Source organism: Castanea sativa, chromosome 1, assembly GCF_040712315.1.
Source record: "Castanea sativa cultivar Marrone di Chiusa Pesio chromosome 1, ASM4071231v1".
Lineage (NCBI taxonomy): Eukaryota > Viridiplantae > Streptophyta > Magnoliopsida > Fagales > Fagaceae > Castanea > Castanea sativa.
The window spans coordinates 27634409-27659110 of NC_134013.1; the positions used below are offsets into that span (position 1 = coordinate 27634409).

Genomic DNA, 24702 nt, shown 5'->3' on the forward strand with positions numbered 1-24702 from the left:
CACTGCTTATAGACTTATGATTATCAGTTATTCATTGATATTTGTCTATATTTTGTGTTTTGTGAAATCAAGATTTTTATTTTTGTTTACTTGTATTTTCCACACATACGTATATGAGTTTTGTTTAATGTTTTAGGAAATATACAGGTTGATTCAATTAAGCTGTTGTCTACACTTGCAACTGATGGATAATAGTTAGGATTGGATTTGTTATAATGGGCATATTTTTGTAAATGGCTTTTCTTTGTAAACTTTGAGCTTTTAGTTGTGTTTTGTCACGGATTGCCAAAGGGGGAGTTTGTTAGGTTCTAAGTACTTAGGAACTAATGTATTAAAACTCTAATGTGTATTGTTGGCAAACCATGATCAAAACAGGTGTCTAGTTATGTTTTAGACTTGCTCAAAGTATGTTATTTATGTAAAGTTGGAATCAAGTTAACTGCAGAAGTTACTGTGCATTTCTGTCTGACTCGATCGATCGAGAATTAGACTCGACCGATCGAAAATCGTGCAGATTGTTTTTTTTGCAGAATTTCCAACTCAACCCTAAGCCCATATGACGTGTAGGGTTTTATGTTTTACCCTAGGTATAAAAGGCAAACCCTAGTCACGTTTTTGAGATTGCTCATATTGCTGTTTGTGTGAATCTCTTGTGAGATCTGAGAGGTTCTTGCCTTCACACAAGCTTAGGATTATCAAGAAGGAGATTTCTTCAAGAGCTTGATGATCATTCAGTTGCTGGCATAAGAGCTTAAAGATAAACAAGCGGGAGTGCTTGTACTTGCTGGAGAATCCAAGAAAGAAGGAGTCCGTGGTCTTGGAGCTTGCACGTGATTATGTCAGTAAGTTTCTACTGGTGGGTAGAAATAGGATGTTAGTGGTCTAAGTCGCTATTGTACAACTTTGATTCTTTCATAGTGGATTCAGGTTTACCTTGAGGATAACTAGATTAAATCTTCCCCAGGTTTTTTACCGATTTGGTTTTCCTAGATTATCATATCTTTGTGTTTTTATATTTCGCACTTTACATTGATATGATTATATGTTTGTGTTAACCTAGATCTAGAATTTGGACTAAGTAATAACTTAGCTTGTTAACTAGGTTAATCTAATTGTGGTTTAAGGGGTCTAAATAACTCAACAAACTTGTTAGTCATTCTAGGTTTAACAAAGTTTTTTTTTTTTATAATTCCATTAATAAATAATGTTTTTTTAGAAACTAATTTAGAGAGAAACTTTTCAAACTTCTCATAGATCTCTTTTTTGAGGATGAATTTTGAAAATTTAATCGTTGAATTTCATGTTCCTTATGTTCTTAACATATATATCAACTTTCGTTCAAATTGTATATTATTTATTATTCGATCAATAAAATTATTTTTTATACACAATTTTAGATCATAAAAACTTAAATTTTAACATTTGTTTGATGATATAGTAATCGATTTTTGATCTTCTTTAAAATTTTCAAGCATGAAGGATATAATAAGAACATACAATCCAACGGTTAGATTTTCAAAATTTACACTCATTATAAAGATATATGAAAAGTTTGAAGGGTTTCTTTCCAAACTAATTTAGATAAAAACTTTGTTCTTCTAGGTTATAGTGAGATTGATAGTGTTTAACTCTGGATTCAATTTTTAGGAGTTTGTCCTATAGGAATCTCAAACTAGAGTGATATAGTGAATATTGAAGAAAAGAGATATATATATATATATATATATATATATATATGTAAATTAGTATTTGTTTGGGATAGTTTAAATGTATTGGTCTATTTAACTTGAAAAATAAAATGGTATTAAGGAAAAAAAAATTTCTAAAAACCTACACATAAAACTAGTTTAAAGAATAAATTAACTTATAAACTTAGACAAACAATACTTATTAAAAAAATTTCTCAAGTCAAGAGTCTTATAGCTCAATTGATTGACACCTTCAAGTATTTTCGATGAAGACATCTAAGATTCACATCTTCCCTTCCCCTTATAAGTTTATAACTATTGGATTATCAAAATAAAAGAAGAAATATATCCTCTAAGGATGATATAGTTGGCGAAGTTAACATCAACCTTTGATCTCATCTTCCAATCAAAATCAAGACAAAATATATGTGGTGATAGGACTTTGAAACTAATCTACTGACAAAGAAACTAAGGGCCCGTTTGGATGGAGGGGAGAAGGAGGGGAAGTGGAGGAGAGTAGAGTAAAGTTGGCTGAAAATAAGTTAATTTTGGGCTAAATCTACTCTACTTTATTCCCCCTTCCTCCCCCTCAATCCAAACAGACCATAAATTCCCATTGTTGCATGAAATCGACCCTTGCATTTAATGAACGGGACAAAACTTAAAAGATGTTACTTTAATTTTTCTAATTGAATTCAACAACATAAGGTAATGACAAATGCAATAAATACAATATTTTGTTATAGGAAAATAGATACAATATTATCTTTTGGCTAATTAAAATGTAAATTGCACCCTCTAAGTTTAAATTAAATTTTTCCTTCAAAAAAAATGTTTAAAATTAAATTCATTTCAATTATCTAATTTTACTTTCATTCAATTGAGTTTTCTAAGTTTCGAATTTATTCAATTCAAATTTTTTGTCTAGTTCTATTATTAAGTATGAAATTAACTAATAAAAAAGATTGTTTGAAAAAAAAAATTTCTCACATAAATTTTTTTCATGAGAAAAATATTTTTTTAATGGCACATTTTCAATGCAGTTGGACAGAATGCTTGAATTGGATAAAATTGAAACTTAGAGAACTCATTTGAACAAAATAAATTTCAATGATTAAAATGAATTTCAGTCAAATTTAAAGGGTGCAATTTACATTTTAACCTTATCTTTTTTAATTGAAATCAATCTAATATTCATTAATCAATTAATACAACCAAAGGGATAGATTTTTAATTGAAGAATGAGGTATAACAAAAAAGAAATAGCTAAATTTACCTTTGGGAGGCGGGGAAAAGAAGAAGGCTTTTTTGATCAATACAAATACAATCCCAATAAGTTTAGCTTTGCACTTTGAACAAAGGTAATTATATCCAATTCTGTGAGTAGGGGCCATATCCTGTGAACTGGAAATTGTACTGCAGTGCAGTTTTACACTATCGCTATATTAAAATGTACCAATTATGTATGTTCAATGCACTGGGATTTATCATTTTAAAGGTTGGTAGTTCTGCCTTGAATGCTGATACAGTCAAGAGGCACTTGTAAAAGATGTCAAATAGAGTCCCACCCTACACTCAGATTGTGGTAATTTTCGGATGGGGATTGGGGTAACCATATTAAGCAAATTTCCAAAAAAAAAAAAAAAAAAAAAAAAAGGAATCCCAGTAAAAATAATAATCCATCTGTCGTGTATTAAGAATACTAGCCATGTGGAGTGGTTTTTTCTTCTCCTCGTGGTAGGAGTACTCTCTCTCAGTTCAGGTGAGTCTTTTTTTCCACAGCTTCTAGTTGTGGACTAGAGTCAAAAGGTGATACCACAATACTAAGGAACAGCGGCGGCTCCCTAAATTTTGTTTAGGGGATTCATTAAAAAATTTTAATAAAAAGAGAACTTGAATATATCGAGTTATCGACAAAAAATATAATAATAATACATGAAGTTTTACAATTTTATTCTACAAGTTTTCAAATTTTGAATATTACATGATAGTTCATTATTAGTATCTATTACTAATATGGGTAGCTATGAGCCTATGACCACTTTATTTTGTTAAGATTGTCTAACATTTTTATCTTTATAAAGTTGTTATTATCTATTTGACTTTGTTTTTATAAAAAGATTTTAGACTAAATGACTAATCTCAACTTATGATTCCATATTAATTATTGACGCACACAATTACACTCATTTATACATAAAATTATATACTATGTGTTTACTTAACTAATCAAATGCTTGAACAATCACTAACTTTAAAATTTATTTCTTGAATTTTACTAACTTTATAACAAAAAGTTATTATAACATGATAACAATAAACCCGCATGTCAAAAAACTCTCTTTAATTCCTAATTATTAAATTATATAAAGTTATATTATATTTATATTGTACACACAAACATCCACACACATCATAATTTATACAAATAACACTATAACAAAATGTAATATACACAATCAATATTAGACACACTCACACAAATATAATATAAACTTATAAAAAAAAAATTTACACTTCCAATTCAAAAACACTCACTCTTTAATTTTAGAGTCGAAAATACTTGAAATAAGGGTGTGCAAAATTAAGTCAGGGTTTGCAAAAATATATTTTTAAGAATAAATTAAAGTATTTGTGGGGGGTAAAAGCTATTGAATAAGCGTTTGGGCTTTGGGCCTGATCGATTAGTGCCAGTCTATTTTGATCAGGGCCTCTAGGCCCACAAGTCAATCCGCACTGTAGTAGTCCGAGGAGTTGTTCGAGGAAGAGTGTCTCCTCGAACAGGTCCAGCAATGACCCTGGGACTTGCTAAATGGGTTAGAGGCAGAACTCTGGAAAAACTGGTGGGTAAGAGGGTGATCCAAGCACCCTTTAGAAACAGAGACATGTGAGAAATATCCAAGGAAAAAGCTGCTACCACCACATTAAAGGCCCTGCATCTACCTCCCTGGCTGCATTAATGTGGAAATGACCTATGAACAGTAGGATTCAGCCTCCCTGCTATTATTCGAAGACTTCAAGAAGGTGGTGGGTGGGACAAGTATCCAAGGGAAAGATTCGTATGACACGTGGATGAACCAATGAAGAAGAAGTATATAAGGAAACGAGATAGGAAAGAGAAGGGAGATCTGCACTTTCTGCTGAGAGAAAATAGGAACTAAGAATTGTAAACTTTGGCATAGAAAGAGAATATTTATACAAATCGTCCTCGGCTTACGTCCGAGGAGGTCTCTTTGTCATATTCGTTTACCATTTGCATAGATTGTGGCACTCTAGTCTGTTAGTCAAACTTCCAACTTCCCGAACCTAGATTTCAAATTCATACTCTACAAATTTTATTGTATAAGGCTCATTGGGCCCGAGCCCAACACTTGTTTTTGGGTCCGGGTACAATTGTGCACTTACAATTGGCGCCGTCTGTGGGAAATCTAGCGTTGAAGGAATTGGAACATTATGGCAGGCCTGGGTTCGCATCATGCAGAATCTCAGGGATCACAGCCCGAAGATCTTTTTGAGCGTCCTGAGCGCTGGAGGGATCAAGAGGGAAATGTTCATACCGTATATCCTGGCGCGAGTCATACGCGCGGCGGAGGCAGTGCCACCCATGAGGATGATGCCAAGGCCATGCAGAGAGAGATTGACCACCTCAAGAAGAAGCTGCGCCGCGTCAGACGAAGGCGGGCTTCACCCCCATCCAATCCTTCTTCAGGGGAATCTCGAGGAAGCAGTTACAGTTCAAGGTCCAGGACTCCCCCTAGCAAAACCTTCTCTCGTGAAGAGGATGACCTACCAGGTCGTAAGCATAGGAAGCTTCCCTCTAGGGGCTTGGGGAACGAAGCTATGAACCGAGCGTTACACCAACTCTCCAAATCGCCCTTCTCACGCAAAATTGAGAATGGAAGGCTCCCTAGGCGGTTCACCCAGCCCACCTTCACCATATATAATGGCCGGACAGACCCAGTGGAACATGTGAGCCACTTTAATCAGAGGATGGCAGTGCATTCTCATAACGAGACATTGATGTGCAAAGTCTTTCCTTCTAGCCTGGGACCTGTTGCTATGAGATGGTTCAATGGGCTGAAGCCGGGGTCTGTAGGTTCGTTTAGGGAACTTACTAGGGCATTCGCGTTTCGGTTCATTACATGCAGCAGAGTGCCTCGACCGTTGGACTCTCTATTATCTATGGCCATGAGGGAGGGTGAGACATTGAAAGCATACTCCGACAGGTATTGGGAGATGTTCAATGAGATAGATGGAGATTTTGACGAGGTGGCGATTAATACTTTTAAAGTGGGCCTTCCTACTGATCATGATTTAAGGAAATCCTTGACCAAAAAGCCCGTACGGAGTGTACGTCGTCTTATGGACCGTATTGATGAGTACAAAAGGGTTGAAGAGGACCAACAGCAGGGCAAGGGTAAGGCGAAGGTTATCTCGCAGGAGAGAAGGGATTTCAGGTCGGACAGGTACCATAAAAATAAGCCGAGGAGAGATTACACTAGGCAATCTGGTTTAGCCACTACTCAAGTAGTTAATATTGTATTCCGAGAACCAGTGCACCAACTACTGGAAAGGGTCCGTAAGGAACCCTACTTTAAATGGCCCAGTAAGATGGCGGGGGACCCTACGAAGCGAAATCAGAACTTTTATTGCCAGTACCATCAAGATGTGGGTCATACTACCGAGAATTGTCGGACCCTCTGGAACCATCTAGAGCAACTTATTAGCGAGGGGAAGTTGAAGCAGCACCTGTACCAACCTAACGGGCAAGGCAGTCAGTCAGGTTCAAATAATCAGAAGAACAACTCATTTCAGCCGCCCTTGGGAACGATTAACGTTATCTTCGCTGCACTTGGCAGGACCGGTTCCTGTCCTACCAGGGTGATGTCAGTGTCACACTCCCAGGCCGAGGAGTCAGGCTCGAAGCCGAAGAGGGTCAGAGGGAGTGTGCCTATCTTGGGATTCTCTTATGAGGATAAGGTTGGGACTATTCAACCCCATGATGACGCCCTGGTGGTCACGTTGAGGACAGGGAATTACGACGTCAGAAGGGTGATGATCGATCAGGGCAGCGGTGCGGATATTATGTACCCCGACTTATTCAAGGGGATTAAGTTGAGGCTAAAGGATCTCACTCCTTATGACTCGCCATTAATAAGTTTTGAAGGGAAGACTGTTATACCAAAGGGATAGATTTGATTACCTATACAGTCTGGCTCGGAAACGGTCGAGGTATATTTTATTGTGGTTAACGCATATTCCCCATACACGGCTATCCTTGCCAGGCCTTGGCTGCACGCTTTGGGTGCTGTCTCTTCAACTTTGCATGTTAAAGTAAAATTCCCCTTCAAGGGGATTCATCGAAGAAATTCTTGGCAGCCAATCAGTGGCCAGGCAATGCATATCGGCTGCAATACTGCATCAAGCCAAATCAGAGTCCTCGGCCTCGGCTGGGAAGGACTTATAGCAATTAACAACTTTAGCTGCACCCGATGCGGTGACAGCGGAGGAGGCCATATGTGAAGATCTGGAGAGGTTTCTCATAGTCGATGACCCCGAAAGGTTCTTTCAAGTTGGTATACTATTACCACACCAAGAGAAGATGGAATTGGTGAAGTTTTTGAAGGACAATATTGATGTCTTTGCCTGAGATCCCTATGAGGCTCCGAGGGTTGACCCAAGCTTCATTTGCCATCATTTGAACGTCAACCCTACCATTGTTCCTAGGAGGCAGCCACCTCGGCGTTCCTCTAAAGAGCATTTCGAGGCTGTCAAAGAAGAAGTGCTCAAGCTCAAAAGGGCTGGGGCTATTAAAGAAGTTTTCTACCTAGAGTGGTTGGTGCATACAGTTGTGGTGAAAAACAAGAACGGAAAGTGGAGAGTATGTGTGGACTTCACAGACCTGAACAAAGCCTGCCCAAAGGACTCGTTCCCAATGCCACGCATCGATCAGCTTGTGGATGCTACGGTTGGGCATCCTCGGATGAGTTGTTTAGATGCTTTCTAGGGTTATCACCAAATACCATTGGCGTTTGGTGATCAGGAGAAGACTGCTTTCATCACTCCAATAGGGAACTATCACTATAAAGTGATGCCGTTCGGATTGAAAAATGTCGGGGCTACTTACCAAAGGATGATGACCAGAATGTTTGAATCGCAACTTGGAAAGACCGTTGAGGTATATGTGGATAATATGGTAGTGAAGAGTAAGACAGTACCTACGCGTGTGAAAGATCTGGACGACACCTTTCAAATACTTAGAAAGTACAAGATGCGCCTTAACGCCTCAAAGTGTTCTTTTGGAGTGGGTTCTAGAAAGTTTCTAGGCTACATGGTGACTCATAGAGGAATAGAGGTGAATCTGGCACAAGTCAGAGCCATTTAAAGCTTACAACCACCTCGGAATCCAAAGGAAGTTCAGAAGTTGACCGGGATGATCGCTGCTCTCAACAGATTTATCTCTCGGTCAGTTGACAGGTGCAGGCCTTTTTTTCCTACTGTTAAATAAATGGAAATGATTCCAATGGTCCGAGGAGTGTGCTTTAGCTTTCCAATGACTTAAGGAATATCTTTCCTGGCCACCCATTATGTCTCAGCCGGAGGTTGATGAAATCCTGTTTGCATACCTAGCTGTGGCCGTCCATGCAGTCAACCTAGTCCTTATAAGGGACGACGGCAGGGTACAAAGACCGGTCTATTATGTCAGCAAATCCTTGAATGAAGCTGAGGTGCGTTATCTGCCTTTAGAGAAGGCACTTCTGGTTGTAGTCCATGCCACGAGGAAGCTTCCTCACTATTTCCAGTCCCACATCGTTGTGGTTTTGACCCAACTACCTCTCAAGTCAGTGTTACGCAGTGCTGACTACTCGGGAAGGGTAGCTAAGTGGGGAACTATTTTGGGAGCTTTTGATATCAAATACATGCCATGCACCTCGGTGAAGGGCCAGGTTCTCGCAGATTTGGTGGCAGAGTTCGCTGAACCATTGTTGAAAGAAACTGTGAAGGAATCACACATGGATGAAAAATCAGTTGGCATGATTACGGACAAAGGACCTCCGATGTGGAAAGTGTCTGTTGATGGGGCAGCTAACCAAAGGGGGTCTGGTGTTGGACTTGTTTTGGTACCCCCTGAGGGAATCGTCTTCGAAAAATCATTGAGATTAGCGTTATCGGCAACTAATAACGAGGACGAGTACGAAGCGGTCTTGGTTGGTATGAACATGGTACGTAGAATGGGGGGAAAGGAAGTTCATATGTTCTCAGATTCTCAGTTAGTTGTGAGCAGTGTGACGGGGACCATGGAGGCTAGGGATCCAAGAATGCAAGAATACCTGACCCAGGTCAAATGTTTACAATCTGAGTTTGATTCTTTTATACTTTCTCACGTTTCTAGAAGTGGAAACACACATGCGGACTCGTTGGCCACTTTGGTGACATCCTCGGCTCAGTGTTTGCCTAGGATTATCCTCGTTGAAGACTTGCTAAAACCAACTCTAACCACTGAAAGTGCCGTCTGTATCCATCTGATAAGGCCTGGACCTAGTTGGATTGACCCTGTGATATCTTTTCTAAAAAGCGATATTCTTCCCGAGGACAAGTCTAAAGCAGATAAGATTCGTCGAAAGGCGCCTCGTTTCTGGTTGTCCGAGGATCAGAAATTGTATAAATGCTCCTTCTCCAGACCATATTTGCTATGTGTACATCTTGAGGCAACGGAGGCACTTTTGGAAGAGTTGCATGAGGGAATTTGCGGAAGCCATACTGGGGGAAGGTCCTTAGCCCATAGAGCTCTGACTCAGGGATATTGGTGGCCCAATATGCAGAGGAAAGCTCAAGATTACGCGAGAAAGTGTGACTAATGCCAAAGGTTCGCTCCCAACATTCATCAGCCTGGGGGGGGTCCTTAATCCTTTGTCCAGTCCTTGGCCATTTGCTCAATGGGGACTAGATACAGTTGGGCCTTTTCCGAGGGTTGTGGGAAACAAAAGGTGGCTACTCGTGGGAACCGACTACTTCACCAAATGGGTCGAAGCTGAGCCCTTAGCAAATATTAGGGATATCGACTCCAAGAAGTTTATCTGGAAGAATATTATCACTAGATTTGGGGTACCTCACACACTTATTTCAGATAATGGTGTCCAATTTGATAGTAGAGCTTTCAGGAAATATTGTAGTGACATGGGCATCACAAACAGATACTCCACCCTAGCTTATCCTCAGGGAAATGGGCAGGCCGAGGCCGTTAACAAAGTCATAGTCAGTGGACTTAAGAAGATGCTCGATGATGCGAAGGGTAGATGGGTGGAGGAGTTACCACATGTTTTATGGACGTATCGGACTACGTCACGCAAATCCACTGGAGAAACACCCTTCTCCATAACCTATGGGGCCGAGGCGGTGATACCTTTAGAATCTGGTTTCCCCACACTAAGGACAAGTTCTTTTAGCCCGGAAAATAACGATGGCCTCCTTGAAAAAAGCCTGGATCTAGTTGAGGAGCAGCGAGAGGCCGCCATGGTCCAAATGACTTATTATCAGCAGAAGCTTAAACGAGGATATGATGCTCATGTGAAGCTAAGGCCACTAGCGCCTAGGGATTTAGTGTTAAGGAAAGTCGTGGGTACTACCAAAAACCCAGCATGGGGAAAGCTAGCACCAAATTGGGAAGGACCCTATCAGATCATTTCTGTAGCGAGCATAGGATCATATCGATTAGCTGATCTAGATGAAAAAGTTGCACAACGTCCTTGGAATGTAAACAACCTACAAAGGTATTATTATTAATAAAGAGTACTTTTATCGTTCGTTGTTCAAATTATCAATATGTACTTGGGTTTATCGCTCACAAATTTCTAAGTGTCAAATAGAAACTTGGTCATGCATGGTCCTCGGACCACATACCTTGTGGAAATTGATACCTTATCAAGTGTCAAACAGAAACTTGGTCATGCATGGTCCTTGGACCACATACCTTGTGAAAATTGATATCTTATCATTTGTTAAACAGAACCTTAGTTATGTCGGGTCCACAGACCTTCTACTTTGGGGAAATTAACAATTCAAGTTACTATTTCTAAGTGTCAAACAGAAACTTGGTCATGCATGGTCCTCGGACCATATACCTTGTGAAAATTGATATCTTATCATTTGTTAAACAGAACCTTAGTTATGTCGGGTCCACAGACCTTCTACTTTGGGGAAATTAACAATTCAAGTTACTATTTCTAAGTGTCAAACAGAAACTTGGTCATGCATGGTCCTCGGACCACATACCTTGTGGAAATTGATATCTTATCATTTGTTAAACAGAACCTTAGTTATGCCGGGTCCACAGACCTTCTACTTTGGGGAAATTAACAATTCAAGTTACTATTTCTAAGCGTCAAATAGAAACTTGGTCATGCATGGTCCTCGGACCACATACCTTGTGGAAATTGATATCTTATCAAGTGTCAAACAAAAACTTGGTCATGCATGGTCCTCAGACCACATATCTTGTGAAAATTGATATCTTATCATTTGTTAAACAGAACCTTAGTTATGCCGGGTCCACAGACCTTCTACTTTGGGGAAATTAACAATTCAAGTTACTATTTTTGAGTGTCAAACAGAAACTTGGTCATGCATGGTCCTCGGACCACATACCCTGTGGAAATTGATATCTTATCAAATGTCAAATAGAAACTTGGTCATGCATGGTCCTCAGACCACATACCTTGTGGAAATTGATATCTTATCAAGTGCCAAATAGAAACTTGGTCATGCATGGTCCTCAGACCACATACCTTGTGGAAATTGATATCTTATCATTTGTTAAATAGAACCTTAGTTATATCGGGTCCACAGACCTTCTACTTCGGGGAATTAATATTTCAAGTTACTGTTTCTAAGTATTAACTAGAAACTTGGACATGTATGGTTCTCGGACCACATGCCTTGTAAAAATTGACATCCTACTTGTTGTTGAAAGGAAGTTTGATTATGCTGGGTCCTTGAACCCTCTACTTTGAGAACATTGGCAAAAACCATATCACATTAGTATTGAGGTGTTGATGAAACACTTGGATTGCTTGATGCCCCAAATTAAATTCTAAGTTAAGTTTTTGATTGTATATTGCTGTGTCACATATGTTATGCTCTTGAGGCATGATTTGTAAAGTATAAGCTAAGTATGTGTACTTCTATTTAAAGTCATAACAAATTGACATATTACAAGTGGAGTTAGTTGTTCCGTTCATTCATTTTTGTGTTGATGGGTATTTTTATACTAAAAATTGCAAGTCAAATGAACTTAAGCCATACAGATTCTCATTAATTACTGTTAATGTACATTCAAAGCAAAAAATTTAAAAAAATTTGTTACATAACAAAAAGAGAAGTCCTATCTAGCCTAGACCCTATGCCTTTGAAGGGGGGTTCTGCTCGGACGTGCTGGCAGCCTCTGTACGTTTCAGCTCTATTTCAAATGAGGACTGTGCTTGTTTTCCCTTGTCTGTTGCCACTGGTGGAGGGACATTAGGCTCGGCGCCTTGGCTCGCAGTCTTCTCGGCACCTTCACCCTGTTCCTTCTCTTTGTTGGAACTCGTAGGTTCTGTAGGAGTAGGAATGGGCTCTAAGATCAGAGGAGGGAGCATGGAAGATGCTGTCTCAGGGGCAGGGGTGACAGAAGGAAGTTCTTCTATCACCTAGATGTCTAGGGGGAGCCAAATGTTTTCAGGCTTCTTCAGCTCGGAAGTTGAGGGAATCCCTACCACATTTAAGGCTTCCTCCTACACCTGTTGGCAGTACTCTCGGCACAGCCCGAGGAACTCCTCAGTTAGCTAGTTTTCTGTCGCCACCACCCCTTCCTCGTAAGAAATCTTCTTTGCGACCTCCATAAAGTCCTTGAAGGTACGAGCCTCGTCCTTCATCTTGGAAAGCTCCTTTTTCAGGTCGAAGTTTTCCTGTTGAGTTTTGGACAAGTCTTCATCCTTTTGACGAAGAAGCTTGTGTTGCCCCTCCATCTGGGTCCTCATCGTCTTCAAGCTGGCCTCAGCAGCATCCTTTTCCCTCTTCAGCTCCGCCAGCTGTGTGGTTAGCTTCTCCTTTTGCGCAAGAGCTTGGCCCAAGGACTTCTCGGTCTACTGCCTAATCTCCAGTTCAAGTCCAGCCTTCTTCCGAGAATCTTCCACCCACTTCTCGGCAGCGAAGACTTCCTGGATGGCCTGTGGTGAAATATGAAAATGAATGCACTATTAGAAACGCAAGTATCAAGTACATAAGAACATTTCTTATGATAAGGTGTAACGAAAAATAAGGTGAGGATAAGACTCAAATACTCACCAGGGCCAAGTCCCTTTTTAGCGAAAAGAACAAATGCGGCTGGCTCATTTTGTCCAAGGCGTCCATGTCCTTGGGCAGAAGAAGGGGACGTTCCAAAGCGTCGGCCAGATGGAGAGCATGACCTTGCTGGAACGCCCGGATACTAGACTAGCAAGAGATTGGTGCCCCGTCCAGTTTAAGCTTGGGAGACCAAGTAGCCGGTGCACGACGTACCTCGGCAAGGTCCCTGTTCTCCCCGCTCTCTACTGAATAGGCATGTCCCTTGCCTTTGCTAGGCTTTTGTTGTTGTTGTTGTTGTTGTTGTTGTTGCTTCAGCTTCTTCTGCCTCTCTGCCTCTGCCTCTTCGACCTCACTCTTCCTCTTCTTCTTGGACTCTGGAACAGGAGGCTTAGGGTCGGAGGGAGGAGGGGGTGGTGGCAAGGACGGAGGGACCCGCGACCCACCTGTTCCCTTTTTGGAGACTCTCGCACCCCTCTTGTGCATCAGCTGCCGTAAAGCGTCCATGTCTTCTTCTTCTTCGGAGCTAGAGTCAGGCTAGGCAATCACCAGACCTTGTATCCCCGAAGTCTCAGCGGGCGCGTGTTCCTCATTCGAGAGAATGACAAGGGGATCTCCTCGAGGCCTTTCAACGTCCTCGAGTTGAAATTGGTCTATCTCCTCGTCCAACAATTGTTGCGAGGACGTTTGCTCTTCTCAGACGGCGGTTGTCTGGGAGTGTGCCGAGAGAGGAATCGCGGCGATAGGGCGTGTGTACAGAATGATGGAGGGGTCATCAGGGAGTTTGTAGTTGGAAAGGAAGCTGGGTCTTGCCACGTCTATTTTTTCTGCGTCGCTTATCTCCTGCAATGATCGCGTTGTCAATTTCTTGGAAGTCCACAGATATGGGGTCGTATCCCAGTATCAGGTGGGCAACTCTCACTTGTAGGTCCTCACTGACGAATACTTCGGAGCGGAGGACACGGTTCAAGTCAGCAACATTGCAAAGGCTGAGGCGTGGGCGTATGTGTTGTTTATCTGTAAGAAAAAACATCCGAGAAGACGAGCATGGTCAGAATAGTGATAAACATCAAGACAAGAAGTAATAATGTGCAATAAAAATTAAAGGCGATAAAGGCAACGGGATTGAATCATGGGTTAAGAAATCTAACTCCTAAGGAATCACACCTGGCTCTCCCCATTCGACTGGGCAGTGAGGACCGTCATACCAGTTTCTTGAGGTGATGAGGTAGTCGTCCTTCATGCCTTTGTTGGATTTAGGAAGGCAGGAAATCAGCCTAACTATGCTAGACCGGGATTTAATATAATATCCTACATTTTTAAATTTATAGCACTCGTACATATAGACAACGTCGTGCCATGTGAGGTTCAGACCCATTTGCTCGTTCAGAGCATCGACACAACCTAAGACTCTAAACATGTTTGGTGTGCATTGGTCTGGACATAACCTATGGTTACGAAGGTATTCACTAGTCACATTTTTCATAGGGAGAGTCATCCCACCTTCTATGAAGGCAATCATGGGAATGAGGACTTCTCCCTCTCTTCTAACGTTACCTACGGTTTCTACAGGGCAATATCTTAGACCTACGTCACTGGGAATCCGGTATTTAGCCCTAAAACCCTCCATACCGGCGTTAGTATCTACTAACCACTTAAATCTACCCATTTGGGAGAAGCGAAAATGAGAGTTTAAAGAAGAAAAGAGGTTTAGATGGTGGCCGAGGACAAAAGCCGAGAAGGAATGAGTAAAGAAAGTAAGAACTTACGAGAGTTGGTTATGCGATTCTTCACAAACTTTTGAAGAGAAAAGGTAATGATTGACATTTAGACATGATTGATTTCTGAAGAAATGAATGAGGGCGTGGATTTCCAGGCGTTTTTTACGTGCGAGAGGCGGCCTCAAAATTAAAATTGTCCCGCTCAATTTTTTAGAGCTAATTTGGGCCGTTGGATGCATATCCCACCGTCGAACGTGGAGAACAGGATGTAACTTGCGGTCATAAATGCGCGCGTTCCAAGTTTCAAAGCATCAGAGGCGTTTTCAGGGAACGAAAGGACTCATACACGTGGGGCGGTTTGCAAAGCGTGTGGAAGGTATCGGTTCAAAACTCTATTTCTCTCCTCGGATGGGAGGGAAAAATAAAGTTTTGAGGGGCTATTGTGGGGGGTAAAAGCTATTGAATAAGCGTTTGGGCTTTGGGCTTGATTGGTTAGTGCCAGTCTGTTTTGATTAGGGTCTCTAGGCCCACAAGTCAATCCGCACTGTAGTAGTCCGAGGAGTTGTCCAAGGAGTTGTCCGAGGAGAAGTGTCTCCTCGGACAGGTCCAGCAATGACCATGGGACTTGCTAAATGGGTTAGAGGCAGAACTCTGGAAAAACTGGTGGGTAAGAGGGTGATCCAAGCACCCTTTAGAAACAGAGACATGTGAGAAATATCCAAGGAAAAAGCTGCTACCACCACATAAAGGCCCTGCATCTACCTCCCTGGCCGCATTAATGTGGAAATGACCTCTGAACAGTAGGATTCAACCTCCCTGCTATTATTCGAAGACTTCAAGAAGGTGGTGGATAGGACAAGTATCCAAGGGAAAGATTTGTATGACACGTGGATGAACCAATGACGAAGAAGTATATAAGGAAACGAGAGAGGAAAGAGAAGGGAGATCTGCAATTTCTACTGAGAGAAAATAGGAACTAAGAATTGTAAACTTTGGCATAGAAAGAGAATATTTATACAAATCGTCATCGGCTTACGTCCGAAGAGGTCTCTTTGTCATATTCGTTTACCATTTGCATAGATTGTAGCACTCTAGTCTGTTAGTCAAACTTCCAACTTCCTGAACCTAGATTTCAAATCCATATTCTACAAATTTTATTGTATAAGGCTTATTGGGCCCAAGCCCAACACTTGTTTTTGGGTCTGGGTACAATTGTGCACTTACAGTATTAACCTAAAAATATATATTAATATATAATTTTATTTTATTTTTAAGTCAGGGGGTTCATTTGAACCCCCTGAATAGGCTATAGCGCCGCCCCTGCTAAGGACCACTTCTGACGTGCACTATGGAGGCTGACTTCATTGACAGGATGCAACGGATACAGTTAACAGAGGAAGAAGGTGAAGTATTAGAGATTCGATCTACAAATCGGGATAAAACATTAGAAGAATGCTCACTAAGCTTGTTGGGATGCTTCCTCTCCACTCAACCCTATAATCTGAGATTATCTAAGGGAATGCTATGATCTGCATGGAAGCTAGGAAGTGACATCAGGATTATTGACGTGGGGGAAGGAATAGTACAATTCCAAGTTCACATTGGAAAGCCAGTTGGTATGCATCCTTAATAATTGACCATGGAACTTCGACAATAACTTCCTCGTCCTCCGTAGGTGGGAACAGGGGCATGACGGCGAGGTCGGTAATTTTCTTAGTGCTACCTATATGGGTTCAAGTATGGGGATTGCCATTCGATCTCATCAATGAGGAAGTGCTTGGGATATTGGCAAAGGCCTCCGTCATGTGGTGGAAGTAGACAACAAAACCTTCTCGTTGGAACAAGCTCGCTTCATCCGAATCCGAGTAGAGATACCGCTGCATAAACCAATCCGGCAGGGAGGATATGTACTTAGCCCAAAAGGAGACCGTGTAAGAGTGAGATTCAAATATGAAAGAATGGTAGGGCTTTGCTACCAATGTGGTCTATTTGGCCATGACGCAAAAGAGTGCCCAATCCTAAGGGACCAACAATTGACCGAGAACCCATATGGGGAATGGCTAAAAGCGGGGCATCGAAAAAGCAGCAAAACATTAGACAAACTACAGAATAGCTCACCATGGTGGGAAACAAGGCTGGACCACAATCAGGGCAGTAGGGATTAGCTGCAATCAATGAGCGTAATCGTTCCAAGTGGCAATACTGACCTAAATGGAAAAAACGGAGAATTGGGTAACGGCTCTATCAATGATACAGTTTCACAACAACACATTGATGAGGAGTTAATAGGAGCGGATACCACAGAGAAGAATCAGACCTGTGAGGAAAGTATAATGGGTGCGGCTTCAAAATCGTGTGAGGTAACGAATAAGGAATTAACCTCAACAGAGGCAATCAATCCCATGATTGCGGCCGAAGATTTAGTTAATGTCCACGTCCAATACAGTGAGGTCATGAAACCTACACCCAACCATGCAACTATTGACCAGAATTAATACCACGTGCAGCGACACGTGAGATTATTAAAACACAAGAAAGAAGGCCCACAGAAAATGCAACCAAGTGGAAGAGGATTGAACGCCACAATGATCCACCTATGAGTATAACCAACATTGGCTTACAACATATGGGGCAAAGCGAGCACAACCAGAAGATGGCCACCAAGAGGAGGGTGAGGATAGAAAACGAAGCAAGACCAGTGAAGACAACATCAAAAAACTATTCATAACGGTGGAGGTTGCGGTGCAACCCCGCCGAGACCAATGATCATCCTAAGTTGGAACTGCCGGGGGCTTGAGAACCAATGTGCAGTCGAGGTCCTTCTCACTTGATGAGGGAAAAAGCTCCCAAAATTTTGTTTCTCATGGAAACAAAACAATCAGTTGATGAGATGCGGATGATTCAAGCAAATCTACCATATCGGTGCATGCTAGCAATGCCGAATATTCGTAGAAGTGGCGGGCTGGCACTTTTGTGGATGGAGGAGGTGGACTTGCACGTCCAAACTTACACACATAAACATATTGATGCTCTCATTTTTAATGGCTCTAACCCTACATGGAGATTGACAGGTTTTTACGGGTGGCCAGAAGAACAAAGGAAGCACAAGTCATGGCAGCTACTCAAGCATCTTCACACTAGGATCTTAGCCCCTTGGATCTGTGTTGGAGATTATAATGAGATCTTGTCATTCGAAGAGAAGCAAGGTGGCATACCAAAGCCATTGAACCGCATCGAAGCTTTTGTGGCTACCCTTCTGCATTGTGGACTTAAGGACCTTGGTTTTCAAGGAGACATTTTCACTTGGAACAATGGTAGAGATGGGAATGCATTTGTACAGGAACGACTTGACGGAGCATGTGCAATGACGGAATGGAAGGAAATCTATCTAGAAACTCGGGTCTTTCATCTCCAAACCTCATACTCAGACCATATTTTGATAGTCATTACCACACAGAACCCAACCCAGCAAACTAGAAGGAGAAAAGTGCCACGAAGGTTTGAAGAAAAATGGGCTTCCAATTCTCAATGTGAGACCGTGATACAAGATACATGGAAGGCAGACGTGAGACATGGCAGTCCTATGTCAAAGTTATTTGAAAAAATCAAAAGATGCAGATTCGCCTTGGTGGATTGGAGCCATGCATCAGTTGCTAGATCAAAAACAATACTCCAGGAGAAACAAAAACAATTGGAAGACCTACGCTCTCTAAATAGTGTTGAACATCTAAATGCTATAAAGGGACTAAAGGTAGAGATCAATAATCCGTTACACCAGGAGGAATTGTTTTGGTGACAACGGTCTCGTTCCATTTAGCTACTGGCGGGTGACAAAAATACAAAATTTTTTCATCAAAGGGCCAGCCAACGCCGACCGAAAAATCAAATCTTAGGCATTTATGATAGTGAAGGAAGGTGGGGCACATCAAAGGAAAGTATTGTCCACACTGTAGAACACTACTTCCAGCAACTATTCACCTCTTCTCACCCAACCACTATTGATGGAATGCTCAACTTAGTGGATAGATTGGCCACTCCAAGTATGAATGCCACTCTCCTTCAACGATACATTCTGGAAGAAGTCAAGACAGCCCTATTTTAAATGCATCCTTCCAAATCACCAAGTCATGATGGTATGACTCCATTCTTTTTTTAGAAATTTTGGCATATTGTGGGGCATGATGTTTCAGTAGTAGTGTTATCCATTTTAAACTCAGGGCATATGTTGAGAAAAATGAACCATACACATATTGTTTTAATCCCCAAGAAAAATGACCCAAAACACATGTCTGATTTTAGACTTATTAGTTTAGCCAATGTGGTTTCTCGTATCATATCAGAGGTTATTGCTAATCGCTTATAGATTATCCTGCCTAATGTGATTTCTAATGCTCAGAGTGCCTTTGTCCTAAATCGATTAATCACTGACAATACTACTGTAGCATATGAGCTGCTCCACAGAAGGAAAGGAAGAAAGGGACACATGGCTATAAACTCAACATCAACAAATCCTACGACCGGGTTGAATGGACATTCTTGCAAAGAATGATGGTGAAATTGGGATTTGATCCTAATTGGGTCCACTTGGCAATGGAGACAGTAACCACAGCATCTTACTCAATTTTAATCAATGGTGAACCAAAGGCTCCTACACAGGGAATAAGGCAAGGAGACCCCCTCTCTCCATACCTATTCTTACTATGTGCGGAAGGGGTATCAATGCTACTGAGGAAAGCAAGAGAGACAGGGGTGCTAAAAGGGATCAAATCAAGCCAACATGGAGTTTGGGTTTCTCACCTCCTTTTTGCCGACAATAGTCACTTATTTTGTCAAGCAACTATGGAGGAAGGGCAAAGACTTCTACAATTGCTAGAGCAATACGAAGCTGCATCTGGCCAAGCCATAAACCGACATAAGACCACATTATTCTTTAGTAAGAACACAAAACAGGAGGTTAAGGAGTCGCTTAAACAACTTTTTGGAGCACGGGTAATGACAAAATGTGAAAGGTATCTTGGACTGCCTATGGCCATAGGAAAATCCAAGGTCAATACCTTCAAAGACCTTTAGGAAAAAATTACAAAGAGGGTAATAGGGTGAAAGGAAACATTTATTTCAAAGGCGGGGGAGAGAGATATTGATTAAGACAGTGGCACAAGCGATATCGACGTACTCTATGAGTATATTCAAGCTACCAAACTCTATATGTGACAACATAAATTCTTTGCTTGCCAAATACTGATGGGGACAAACACAGGTAGAGAGGAAACTACATTGGGTAAATTGGAGGAAATTGTGTATGGCAAAGAAGGAATGAGGAATGGGGTTTCGTGACCTCCATGCTTTCAATCTAGCAATGCTGGCCAAGCAAGCCTGGAAGTTAATGCATGAAAACCACTCTCTGTTCTACCGAGTTTACAAAGCTTGTTATTTCCCAAATTGTTCCTTCATGTTTTCTGAGTTGGGGAATAATCCTTCCTTTGTTTGGCGTAGTCTCCTAGCAGCAAGGGATCTCATCAGAGAGGGCTCACGATGGCAGGTGGGGGATGGCCGCAGTATTGGAGTGTTCACGCATCCTTGGTTGTCTCACACCCCTGTACCACTAAAAAATGCACCACCAGATATGACGGTGTGTGAGCTAATCGACCAAGACTCAAGACAATGGGACCGAGGAAAAATAGATGCCACTTTCAACCCTCAAACACAGAATGAGATCTTGTCACTGCCGTTAAAAAATCTTAACTCCCATGACTCTGTTTGTTGGATGGAAAAAAGAGCACAAAAATTCTCCGTATGGTTAGCTTATAAGGTAGCGCTTCATTTGAAAAACCAGCCCAAGGCAGAACATTCAGCAGCTCATCTTCATTTGTGGACATGGAAAGTGATTTGGTCCCTCAATGTGCCACCAAAGATACAAACGTTTATATGGTGGGCGTGCTCTAATTGCTTGCCTACTCGAGACAGCCTACACCGCAAGCAAGTGCGAGTGGAACTGACTTGTGAGCTATGCAAACAAGAACCCGAGACTACCACTCATATATTATGGACTTGCCCCTTTTCAAGAAATGTCTAGGCATTATTCCGAGGAAAAATCCAAAAATGCAGCAATGGAGACGGTGACTTTTCTCTTCTCTTCAAGCAAATGCAAACTAAACTGAGCAAACAAGAATTGGAGACATGGGCGGTCACAGCTTGGGCAATATGGAATGCAAGGAATAAAGTATACTTTCAACAGTTCCAACCTCAGCCACAGATAATTTGGGAAGGAGCAAGGGGCTTACTAGAGGAATACCAAAGCTTTATGGAAGCACAAAGAGTAGCGTGAATGTCCTGTTTTTTCCTTTCACATGGCTGTGTCTGTCTATTATTTTTAATGTTTCTTCCTTTGCTCATGGGCCCAGCGTTAACGTGTTGTTGGTGCCCCTCTTACTCATGGTGTTATACATGGGGTTGTATACTATTTATGAATTAATACACTTTTTATCTTCTTTACCTCAAAAAAAAAAAAAAATATATATATATATATATATATATATATATATATAAAAAAAAATCCATTTGTCGGCAGCAATATATATGTCCAACAGTTAGTTTTTATTTCATGGTGAGAAATGTAGCCAAAGCCGTGAAAATGACATAATAATAATAACAATAGGAAAATGCTATAATTTATTTTAAAAAGACTTACATATTGATATGATTATAAAAATAAGGGCAAATTGCAAATTACACCCCTGAAATTTAGGGTTAATTAGATTTTATACCTTATAGTTTCAGAAACTTGATTTTACACTCTGAAATTTAGTTTCGTTAGTAATTTTTCCCCACAGTTACATTATGCGGTTAAGTGACACATCATTATGCTGATGTGTTTTATTTTTGCCAAATCAACCGCCAAACTACATCATTTAAGTGATGACTAAGTGAAGAGCTAATACTCATCAAAACTACGTTGTTTCAAGCCTAAACTTAAAACACATTACTCTAGCTTAAACAACACTATTCAAAACAAATTCTAAAATCTAAAACAGAACCCACGAAACCCCATGAACCCAAACCCATCAGCTCTTGTGAACCCAGGTAGTGGCAGCAGCTCTAGGCAGCCTTAGCAGTGGCAGCGAAGGCTCAAAGTTTAATATGTAGAGTGCAAGAAAGAAGGGTGCTTTTTACTTTGGCAAATAGAACATGTTTTGTCTTGGAGATTGCGAACATCTTATCAAAACTACAACACTGCTTAAATCCAAATGCCAAAAGAAGATAACCAACAAAAGTATGCTTCAAATTTCCAAGATATTGGCGAAACCTGAGTTTCAAGGTTAACAGGATGGTTGACTAAGTACATGCCCAGAGAAGTATAGATAGATGGAACCTATACCAAGCATCCCTAGCAAATATAAAAGCCAGCTGCCAGAGCCATATATACAATGAACAATATTGAGATTGAGCATGGATAACACTAGACGCAAGGTGAAGAAACCATGATAAATGAGATAGACTACTATCAAAACATGGTGTTTTTGCTGCCACCTAGACACCTGGAGCCTTCGCTGCCGCCGTCGCAACCTAGAAGCTGGAGCCTTCATTGCTACCACCGCCGAGGCTGCCTGGAGTCGCCGCCAACGCCTGGGTTCACAAGAGCCGATGGGTTTGGGTTAGACAGATCTTTTTGTGGGGTTCCGTAGGTTCTGTTTTAGATATTAGAATTTCTTTTGAATGGTGTCGTTTAAGCTAGAGTAATTTGTTTTAAGTTTAGACTTGAAACAACATAGTTTTGATGTGTACCAGCTCTTCACTTGGTCATCTCTAAAACAACGTTGTTTTGGGGTTGATTTGGCAAAAAAAAAACACATCAGCATGATGGTATCTCACTTAACCGTATAATCTAACCGTGGAGGTGAATTGCTAACGGAATCAAATTTTTAGGTGTAAAATCTAATCAAGCCCAAAATTTAAGGGTGTAATTTGCAATTTACCCTAAAAATAATTCATATTATATTAAAGACATAATAAATAGTTCTTATTAATTTTTGTTTTAGAAGTTCACACACCAATTTTTAAAATATATATAATCAAATTTGTAGTAATTACGGCATTATTGATGGGATTAATAATTTTTTATAACTATTTTTAATATTATTGACATGATCTATTATGATATATATATATAAGTGGTGCATTAGCCTTTTGATCAAACTATTCCACTCTTTATCCCATTAAATACCCCAAAAACTCCATAAACCAATAATATGGTGGATTGAACTTAGAAACTTCGTGTTTATATCATGTCTTAAACCAATGAACACACTATCCAGTATCCAGTGGCTAGTAGGGTGACCTATTGACCTATTATGATTGATACATAATAAAAATAATGTATGTGATAAGTTAATACAAAAGTAATATTACTCTAATTACAACTTGTCATTTTAGTTTTAAAAAAAATACGACTTATCATTTTAATAAGTTATGAGTAACATTGTGAAAATTTATTAGCAAAAGAAAATTAGAATAAAGTTGTGAAAATAGCTGTCCTAGCACAACACTATGTTGTGATGCGGCTGTTGACACCTATTATAGTGCTATAATTAGTGTTTTGCTAGGACAATTATTTTAACAACGCTAATGTTGATGTGGCTATTGATGAGACTAAAGTGGTTGCTATTTTACCTAATTCATGGAGATGATATCTAGTGTGCCTGACACACAATTTTTCCCTAGTTCATGTTGATATCACATGTTGCATGGATAATTCATGCTGACGTCACACACTAACATGCATAGGGTTGACATGACATGATGCAATGTGACACTTGGCAAAATTAGAGACGATGTGCATAGTGTAGTGCATGAAGGCACATGACTGATGCTTGTGGTCCATGACGGCGCGTGAGGTGTGTTGGTTTACTTGCACGCAGAGGCTTCTAAGGGTGCATGGCAGCTCAAAATCATCTTGAACTTGAGTTGTTTGGCCAATTTCTCGACAATGAACTAATTTGTGGAATCATGTTCAAGAAAGGAGGAGATTTGTGATGTCAAGCAATTAGCAGGGGCGGAGGGAGGGAGGGGGGGCAGGTGCCCCCCGAACTTCCAATTTTTTTCACTGCTAATATGGTACATATATCGTTGTGCCATCCCTCACGAAAGAAGACACTAGGCGTAGTTCTACACAAAAAGCAAATTCTACTGCTATAGGAAATCATGCGGGAGACCCACCTAATAATGATTTGAAAAAAAAAAAAAAAGAAAAAAAAAAGGAAGATTCTACAGCAAAATGAAATGGAAATCACACAACGTCATCATCTGCCATAAGGAAATTGGAAATCATGTGGGAATGGGACCCACATAGTAATGATTAAAAATAAAATCCTACAGCAAAACGAAATGGGAAATATATATATATATATATATATATATATATATATATATATATATTTATGTATTTAAAAATATTGAGTGTGAACATATCATGTAGCGATTTCAAAATATAAAAAATTGCGAGGGCAATTGGGTAAATTAAGCTAAGTATGAAAAGATAAATTAAAGTTTAGATTTTATGTTAGATTCTATATGACAATTAAATTAGCATATAGTTGTTTATTTATTTTGTTATTAATATCGATTAATTTTTTTGGATTAGTTTTTTACTTTTAATCTTGGCCCCAACCTAAATTTCTAGCTCCCCCATTGCAAGCAAGGCAAGTTGATTGTGATCTCGTTGAATGAGGATATGCAGTGTTCATAGTGACTGGAACAGCTATTGATGGCCAAGGCTGTGGTTCTAATACCATATTAAAAATAAATAAAAACAAAAAACGAAAGACAAACGACAAAAAAGAGATTCGTAAAAATTGTGTATATCATTACAAAGCATATGAAAATAGTAAATATACAAAGTATATACGAAGCATATGATTCGTGCATAATGTATAAAAAATATACAAAGCATATATGATATTAATATCGTATATGCTTTG

The 24702-nt window shown here is 40.3% G+C and overlaps 1 protein-coding gene across 1 annotated transcript; it reads left to right on the plus strand.

Moving 5' to 3' along the window:
• Nucleotides 1–17531: 17531 nt before the first annotated feature.
• LOC142624031 (uncharacterized) lies at nt 17532–19798 on the plus strand. Its single transcript, XM_075797534.1, has 2 exons — nt 17532–18479; nt 19190–19798. The coding sequence occupies exons 1-2, from the start codon at nt 17532–17534 to the stop codon at nt 19796–19798; spliced, it is 1557 nt and encodes a 518-aa protein (XP_075653649.1).
• Nucleotides 19799–24702: the final 4904 nt, after the last annotated feature.